The 9,113-nt window shown below is 34.9% G+C and overlaps 2 protein-coding genes across 4 annotated transcripts in view; both read left to right on the forward strand.

The window, feature by feature from the left end:
• Positions 1 to 4,272, forward strand: part of LOC109541879 (glutathione S-transferase 1) — a 21,697-nt gene extending 17,425 nt beyond the window's left edge. For all 3 annotated transcript variants that reach the window (XM_048661061.1, XM_019910876.2, XM_048661060.1), the window contains one exon: positions 3,689 to 4,272. In XM_048661061.1, the coding sequence (XP_048517018.1) occupies positions 3,689 to 3,714 (26 nt within the window). In that variant the 3' untranslated portion in view covers positions 3,715 to 4,272. The remainder of the gene's footprint in view (positions 1 to 3,688) is intronic.
• LOC109541875 overlaps positions 4,136 to 9,113 on the forward strand; it is a 19,441-nt gene continuing 14,463 nt past the window's right edge. Inside the window, exons 1-3 of the mRNA XM_019910868.2 lie at positions 4,136 to 4,272; positions 4,336 to 4,697; positions 4,813 to 4,953. Of these exons, the coding sequence (XP_019766427.2) occupies positions 4,341 to 4,697; positions 4,813 to 4,953 (498 nt within the window). The 5' untranslated portion in view covers positions 4,136 to 4,272; positions 4,336 to 4,340. The remainder of the gene's footprint in view (positions 4,273 to 4,335; positions 4,698 to 4,812; positions 4,954 to 9,113) is intronic.

Consider the following 9,113-nt stretch of genomic DNA (forward strand, 5'->3'; position numbering starts at 1 on the left):
ACAGTTGAAGATCGAATTTCAACTTTGCTATTAAGCATTATTTTGAAATTGTTCCATGTTTAATTGGTAGCATATTGGAATACTTAAGCATTCAAAAAGAAACATTACGATCTTACGAATTACGAAAATTTTTGACATAAAAAAGCTCTCTTCTACAATTTTTTGATGAAAAGGCACAGCGGCAATGATGTTTTTTGCCATTAACAGATAGTTACAGGTGGATAGCCCCCGTCAATAATAACAATAATCTGTCAAACTATCACTTACTTTGAATTTTTTTTCACGAATTTGCGGATCTGCGATTAGTTCAGAGGAAATGCTACAGTAAGATAGCAGAAGCTGAAAGGACTCACGCCAACAAAGGGCAAGGAGAGTGGTTACAGGAAGATAGTGGACGACAATCGATGTTCGGGTTCCAAGCATAGAGGAACAAGTATTGGATATTATCGAATCAGGGTCTTCCAGCGGCACTCAGAGCACAATAACTGACACTTTCCCAGGCACCAAATAAATACCGGCTACATTCCTACCACGTTTGTACGATACACACCAGAGATAAGAAATAATTCTCTTGTCTCTGATACACACAGCACAAGGAGATACAAATGGAGCACGAGTTAATTAACTGAATACGAGAACCTGCTTGATAAGGAGATAGCACAGGCGCTAGCTTGTTTGGAGTTAACCATTCAAATGTTTGGTGTTATATGGATTATTTATGTAAACACCAAACCCCGCAGTATTCGAGGTTATGAGAACAGGTTGACATTTCGAAATACGTTCCGTCATTCAACGATTGCTGTTGAATTTACCGTTTATCCGTGTCTATCTTATTGTCACTCTCTATTTATCCATGGTTACCGGAATTTTAAATAATTACGAAACAACAGGTATTTGCGCAATGTTAATTAGGCAGATTACCTTGAAAAACATTGCTGCCGTATTTCTGATATAGTTTTTTGAAAATTTCTTAGTTTTTCATAACATTAATTTCTTTTACTAGTTTTTCTGTACTCCTATAACACCCCCAGAGGAATGACGCCAATTTTGAATCACCCTCTATAGGGTGTTCCATTTAAAATAATCAAGTTGATACCTACTTCCGGTATACCCGGAAGTGTGGCCAGTTTGAAAATATTTTAGACCGCTTGCTCCCAATGACCAAATGAAAAATTCACACTGTCTAATTTTCAAATTTCTCCTAGTTACAGTTTGTCAGATATGGATCGCGGCGGTTCCCTGTGGGACACCCTGTATTTTCATTTAATTGTGATCTTATCTTATGATATTTAATCTAGCATCGTATTCAGTCTATCTGATGCATTTGCCCAAATGCCCGGTACAGAAAATTCGTATTGCTACTTTACCCCCTCTTGATCAAATGTTCCTCATACCAGTTAATAAAATTACGAAAAATTGAAATTTCTTCTCTTAAAAATCCTTCTTGGTCTGTAAGAACATGGCCAAATAAATGTTGCTCGTTTGCCAAGTTTTTTAAAAACCACATAATCCATTCTTGCACATTGCGGTTTTAGAGTGGCCCTCTGTGTTCAGACGATGCAGATATTTCCAAATTCGTGTAAAGGTTGGTTCTCATGGGTCCGGAAGCGGAATGCGGAAAGCGCGCGCAGCTTACTACTACCATTACTACGCGCGGAAAAATTAACGCAGTTCACATGTACCGGGATTATGTTTTCACATTCCGATAGTGGTGGCATATCTTTCGGGAAGCGAGACACGATGCAACTCTTTATTCTACATTTTTCTTGCTATTATATTGAGGCGCATGAGATGAACGTTCGAAACCAAAAACTAAATCTGATTTTGTCTTTGTACGTTCTAAAAAGAACGAAACAAAGACCTCAAAATGAAAGGCAGTCAAATAGGCGCCGCTGAACATAACTTTTCACTGCAGCATCACCGGCCAGCCTAGGTTTTCACCTTCTTCCGCACGGCATGCAAAAAATATTAAAATTTGGGAACGTCTGTTGATGGGCGGCGCTAACGCATCCGGCAAACTTCTGATTGGTCGGAAGGTTTTCCGCATTTCGGGCTCATGAACATCCAGCTTAAGAAACAAATCTGGTACTATTCGGTTATGCTCAAGAAGTTCTTAACAATGAAGACCTTCGATGACAAAATATTCAAAAGAATTTACGACTTTCGTGCTATATTTTTCTATACAGGGTGATTCAAAATTGGCGTCATTCCTCTGGAGGTGTTGTCTGGCGCTGTTATAGGAATACAGAAAAAATAGTAAAATAAATTAATTGTTATTAGAAACTGAGAAGTTTCCAAAAAACTATATCAGAAATACGGCAGCAATGTTTTTCAAGGTAATCTGCCTAATTAACATTGTGCAAATACCCGTTGCTTCGTAATTATTTAAAACTTTGGTAACCATGGAATTATACAGAGTGACAATAAGATAGACAAGGATAAACGGTAAATTCAACAATATTCAGTGACTGCGCAACGTACTTGCGACATGTCAACCTATTCTCATAACCTCGAATTCTGGGGGGTTTGGTGTTTACATAAATAATCCATACAACACTAAACATTTGAATAGTTAACTGCAAACAAGCTAGTGCCTGTGTAATCTCCTTATTATCCACTCTTATCAAGCAGCTTCTTGTATTCAGTTAATTAACTCTTGCTCCATTTGTATCTCCTTGTGCTGTGTGTATCGTACAAACGTGGTAGAAATGTAGCCCTTCCTCATAATTTATTTGGTGCTTGGAAAAGTGTCAGTTATTGTGCTCTGAGTGCCCCTGGAAGAGCCTGATTCGATTATGCCCAATACTTGTTCCTCTGTGTCTGGAACCCGAACATCGATTGTTGTCCACTATCTTCCTGGAACCACTCTCCGTGCCCTTTGTTAGCGTGAGTTCTTTCAGCTTCTGCTATGTTACTGTAGCATTTCCCCTGAACTAATCGCGTATCCGCAAATTCGTGAAAGGAAATTCAAAGTAAGTCACATTTTGACAAATTATTGTTTTTATTGACAAGGACTATCCACCTGTCATTGCCGCTGTGATTTTTCAACAAAAAATTGTAGAAGAAAACTTTTTTGATATCAAAAATTTTCGTAATTTGAAACAAAGATCGTCATTTTTCTTTTTGAATGCTTAAGTATTCCAATATGCTACCAATTAAACATGGAAAAATTTCAAAATAATGCTTAATAACAAAGTTGAAATTTGATCTTCAACTGTTAATATCTTTTAGAAATTTTCTAGAAAAAAATGTTCAATATTTTTTTCGTACTCCTCAAGTAAGCCTCTATCATCCCTCAAAAGAAATAACGCCAATTTTGAATCACCCTGTATGAAATGAAATATTTATAATTCCCTATAATTACTGTTTGGTTATTCAACGTATCCCAGATTCTTCCGGACTAATACCAGGTCTATTTGGGTACAAAAAACAGATGAATAAAATTTATCGAAATTTGTGTGTTAAAAAACATCTAAAAATCAGCCTTTATAATACCAGAAATCAAATCGAAAAAGTAAAAATAAATCACCCCTCAGCTTTAAATCGAAATCGAATTGGACCTACATTGATAATAGAAAAAAATTGTGAGGAACCGCGAGCGATGGTCCATGTTTTATTATACACTCTGTATATTAAAACTTAAAAAGTATGTTAAAAGGTGTTTTTGTGATAAAAGTGACATTTTTAGGCCTGCGGATCTGCCGATCTAACTAAATACCCCAACATACGACTATGGTACCGAAGAACAAAGAGCGAAATGAGCGCATTCGGTTACGAAGAAGTCAACCAAGCGGGATCAGAGGTGTTTGCTCAGTTCTACAAAACTAAATTATCAGCTATACAGTAATTAAACAAGAGCACGTAGTTAATTCATAAGAAGTCAAGTTAGTTTACAGTCAATGTTCACATCTCGGAGTTAAAACACGCTGATTTACCTAAAAGCATGAATAAAAGTATTGCATAGATTGCATCGTTTTTTATTTCCTTGTTAATCACTCGGTTGGAGCCACCGGTCTCTTTTCTAAGAATTATCTCTATTGCAGAGCAACATTAACGTTTTAGCGAAGTTGCAATCTATCAATATTCAGGTAGGTGGATATTTAAGGTAGTTCGCTATGGGAAGGAATCGGTGATAACATTGTCCCAATAATGACCATCACATACCTTTGCACATTCAGTTGTTCGGTTAGTGGTTGAAACGCGCAATTTAGTCGTCTCCAGAAACTCGACCTAGACTCATTTAACAGTGGGAAAATTTTCGTACATACGCCGGTAAGAACCAGTTGCGAATATTTAGATATGTTCTGATTTGTTTATTTGCTCCTAATTTTTTAGAAAAAATGGACCGCATATTGCTCGTAATTGTAATGGGAATTCCAATAATACCCCATTTGAGCAATGCTGAACACATCGAAATTTCGACTGGCATGCCTATGACCCTAACACCGCCTATCATTAATTCAAACTCACCTCCAGACGGAAGAACTCAGTTTTTAAGAGCTGTGGAAAACTACCTCACCGAAAGCACAAACGTGAAGACGCAATCTTCGAATCCCAGCGTAGATTACATAGGCCAACCCCTGTATCCTGTGTATCCCCAATATAATGCAGTGGGAAATATGAATACTAGTGTCGTCCCAGTAAATGGTGCGAACGAGACTACTAACTATTCTTCACTTATCGTTCTTGTTCTTAAGGTAAGTACTAGATTGTCTTTTGAGTTGAATGCTGGCTGGTGACCAACTGCCGACTAGTTTACGTGTTTTTGTGCCTTTCAAACACATTCCTACCTACACTATCTTTATGTTTTAGATGGGAGTTGAGGTCTTCCGCCAGCTATTCCTATATTATCTTATTAGATATTTTGTCATTAAACTTATAAATTTATTTGACTTCATACTGGCTTTAAGGGCGCTTCTCATTTCGGACGAATTATCCGATTTATTAACGAAGGTAATTGCACAAATATTTTATCTGCGATCACACTTAAACAAGTATTTTTATATGCTAAAAGTGCATGTAGAACTTTTGGGTTGTGGCCATCACACTAGTGCTTGGGTACCAATTTTCATTCCCAATTTATTTGCAAAAATAGACATTTTTCATTTTTACTATTTTTTTCCGTTAATATCCAAGGCGTTGACTTATAGACCAACTTTAAAACCTGTTCTTTCTGAAATTTCTGAATGAACGACAAATACGATTTGTTGAAATTTTGCTTAATTATTTAATGAGTGTACCGAAAGTTGCTCCTACATTTTAGCCCCTGTTTAATGAAATATAAATTTATACCGACCTAGAATATTCCCGATTTTTCCTAGTAGGCAAGTAACATAATATTCGCAAAGAACTTTAACAATAAAACGAATTCCTTGGAAATCAAATGTCTACACATTTTAATCAAGTGTGTCAACACTTATTCGTGCTTTCAATGTGGACATTAGTTTAAAAAACTCGTCAAAACATTAATAAATAATTGGTAAATGATGCCTATTTAGGTCTTTGGGTTTAATCGTCAATTGGTGGCAAAAATAAAACACTATTTTTCTTGAGCTTTCGGCTATATTTAAGCCATATTTAAGGCTCTAAAACAAAAGAAAAGGGGGTTCAGTCTTAAATATAGTATTAATCACATGGTAGTAAATAGAAGATATTTTTTCATCGGTTATCAATTTAAATAAAAGCAAAGAGAAACCTAACAGCAGAGAAAAATAAATCAAGTATACGGTATAAAGGACCAGATCATAATTATTAAAAAGTAATTTAATTATGATATTGTCCTTTGTACCTTATACTTGACTTTACTCTGCGGTTAGGCTTCTCTTTTATTTTATTTAAATTGATGACTAAGTGAATCTCTTCTATTGACGACTATACAGGGTGTCCCGTAAGCGCATGACCAAAAGATTACTGCGATATTCTTTGCATCAAAAGAAGTCTGTCTGACCTAACTTTTATTAACAAAAAATGTCTCTCTCCTCTGCTATTGATGGTCAAAATTCTTCAAAAAATTTATGTTTTTTGAAATATCGGGAAAATGGTACGATGTATTTTGGTGAAACTCGCTGTGAATGTGTTTTTATGTAAGACTCATATTTTGATGAAACAATCGAGTTCCACCGTTTTGGACAAGTGGTGAGTTGTTGAGTGTCGTGGTACAAAAACTACCAGAACTTTTTAGCTGGATGAAGAAATCAACTATTTTTTTTTTAGGTTAACGTACTAATCATTTATTCACAATTTTGTGCTCTTTGTAAAATCTTCTAGCAAACAAAGTTTTTGCAAAAAAAATTTCTATTTTCTTGCCACTTAACAATGTTAGACATTAACTGCAAGTATCGTGATACGAGGCAAAAATTACTTTGTCAAATAATTGTTTTGATTCGAATGACCTTTTCTAATGAAGAAGTGAGCGACATGGTCAAAGTATAAAGGTTTTGCGAAGACAACTTGCGTGAAAGCGTACGCGTTTACGCGCCGCATATTTGCAGTTAATGTCTAACATTGTTAAGTGGCCAGAAAACAGACATATTTTTTTGCGCAAAAACTATGAATGCTTCAAGATTTTACAAAGAGCACAAAACTGTGAATAAATGATCAGTGCATCAACCAAAACAAAAAAAGGAATTGACTCTATCCACCAAATAAAAAGCTGTTTATACCACGACACTCAATAATTCACCACTTGTCCAAAACGACTGAACTCGATTGTTTCATCAAAAAATGAGTCTTACATAAGAACAAATTGACAGCGAGTTTCAACACAAGACATCGTACCATTCTCCCGATATTTCGAAAGATAGTTTTTTTTGAAGAACTTTGACCATCAATAACAGAGGAGCCAGACATTTTTTGTTAATAAAAGTTAAGTCATGTCGTCCTCTTTTGATCCAAAGAATATCGCAGTACCCTGTTGATCATGTGCTTACGGGACACCCTGCATGATTAATTTTACTAGATTTAAGACTGACGCCCGACTATTTTCGATTTTAGAGCCCTGAACATGGCCTAAATATAACCGAAACGTTTGGCCAAGAAAAATAGTGTTCTATTTTTGCCACTATTATCCGATAAACTCAAATATCTAAATACACATCATTTACCAATTACCATCACGGTCACTACCATAACGCGACATATGTAAAGTACGTGTAGAAATTTCGGGTTGTGTTGTTCAAAAGGTATTTATATGAGGAGCTTATTTTCAAAACGCAATTTCTAAAAGTTAATTTGAGTTGCAGAATAACGCTTTTTCTAAATCTAGCAATAAAAATGGAAATATGAATTCATTTTCGGTGCCAACAGGAACTTTGGTGGAAAATTTTGCTAAAAAAATTGGATTATAGTTAGAAAGAAAAAAACAAAAAAAGAAAATGCGTTTTGAAAGTAAAATTGTATTTTATAGGGTTTTGAAAAGAAATTTAAGGACTTATTGCTTTTGAAAAAAAGCTGAAATATTGTGTTTTTTATTTCTAAGAAAACTTACTCTAAACTAGAAAAAAACACTTCACTACACTTTCACCCCGCAATATTCTTCATTGCAGTCACATTTGATCTCTTCATCGGAAATATTCCGTTCTTCATCGATTGGATTTGTGGAACTGCTATTTTCATTATCTAACAAGTTTTTGTAGAATACCAGGCGCTGATTATTTTTCCAGTTTTCGTCGTATAAATTTAACAAACTTTGCTATGTTTTTATCTTTTAATAAAAACCCTTTTCATTTGACTTATTCTCATTAGCTTTTTGCAATTAACGTCGCTCATTTTCTTGACATCATAAAGGTTCCAGTCTACTCTAAGCTTTCTTACTGTTCCAACCGCTTCCAACAACTTTTCGTAATCTTGTTTATGTAAAACCTGATTTTGTTTTCCTCACTTGTGAACCTCATTTTTAGAATAACTAATTTACCTCACTTCCTTGCGTCTTTTTCTTCTATTTTTCGTACCCTGTTTCTTCTTCCTTGTTCCTTGATTCTTCTCAGACACAACAGCAGTGTCTATATAATTCTCCATTGTCTCCATTTCTAAAAACTCTTTCGCAGCACACCGTATGTAACAATGAAAACACGAAGTATTTGCAGAAATTGCGACTTGAAACGAAAAATTTAGAAATTGCGGCTTGATAAAAAATATTATTGCAGATATTGCGTTTTGAAAGAAAAAAACACTAAAATTGCTGGGCGTTTTACATGGCAGAAATAGCTATTTAACTAGGAATTCAAGTGGCAATCGAAAGGAATGTGCGCTGCGAGTGGATCGCCATCTCTAACCCAGTAGCGAATTTTTTTGCAGAAATTGCGTTTTGAAAATAAGTTCCTCATACATATATAAAATACAAATTGCCCTTCTTTTTCAGGTATGTGGATGATTGCATATTAGCCATTCCTCAAAACGAAAAAGAAAATTTGTTATCCTGTTTTAATTCATATCATCCTAAACTGAAATTTACAATTGAAATCGAAGAAAACGACAAAATCAACTTTTTAGTCTTAACTTTAATCCGATCAAAAAACACAATTAAAACTATCTGGTACACAAATCAAACATGGTCGGGCAGGTATTTAAATTTCAAATCTCAGCACCCTTTCTGCCAGAAAAAATCCGTTGTAATGGGCATTGCGGATCGAGCTATCAAACTTACAGATTCTGAGTTTCGACACAGCACAATAGAAAAAGCAAAACAAGTTTTATTAACAAACGATTACCCGCAAGCCATGATTAAGACAATTTTTAAAAACAGAATATACAAATTTTACAATATTGAACAAAATAAAAAGCCTAAAACCAATCCTAATCAATATCTAACAATCCCTTATATTCCAAATCTCTCAAAAAATGTACCGAATATCTTTCATAAAGAAAACATGATGGTAAGTCACAAAGGATATAATCTTCTAAACGTTGATTCTGACTGGAGACAACCAGAAACAGTCAACTTATTTTACTTTATTGTATTTTTTTAATTATATATATATACAGGGTTGCTCATTAGTGCGTCAAAGTGCGATATCTCAGTAAATATGAAGTTTACAAGAAAATTCATCCAACGAAAGTTTTTCACGTTTAAAAGGTCCACATTCTAAAATTACTTTCCAATATACAGGGTGCAT

This window comes from Dendroctonus ponderosae, unplaced genomic scaffold, assembly GCF_020466585.1.
Source record: "Dendroctonus ponderosae isolate FM_Combo_2020 unplaced genomic scaffold, Dpon_F_20191213v2 Dpon_F_20191213_1, whole genome shotgun sequence".
NCBI classification, from domain to species: domain Eukaryota; kingdom Metazoa; phylum Arthropoda; class Insecta; order Coleoptera; family Curculionidae; genus Dendroctonus; species Dendroctonus ponderosae.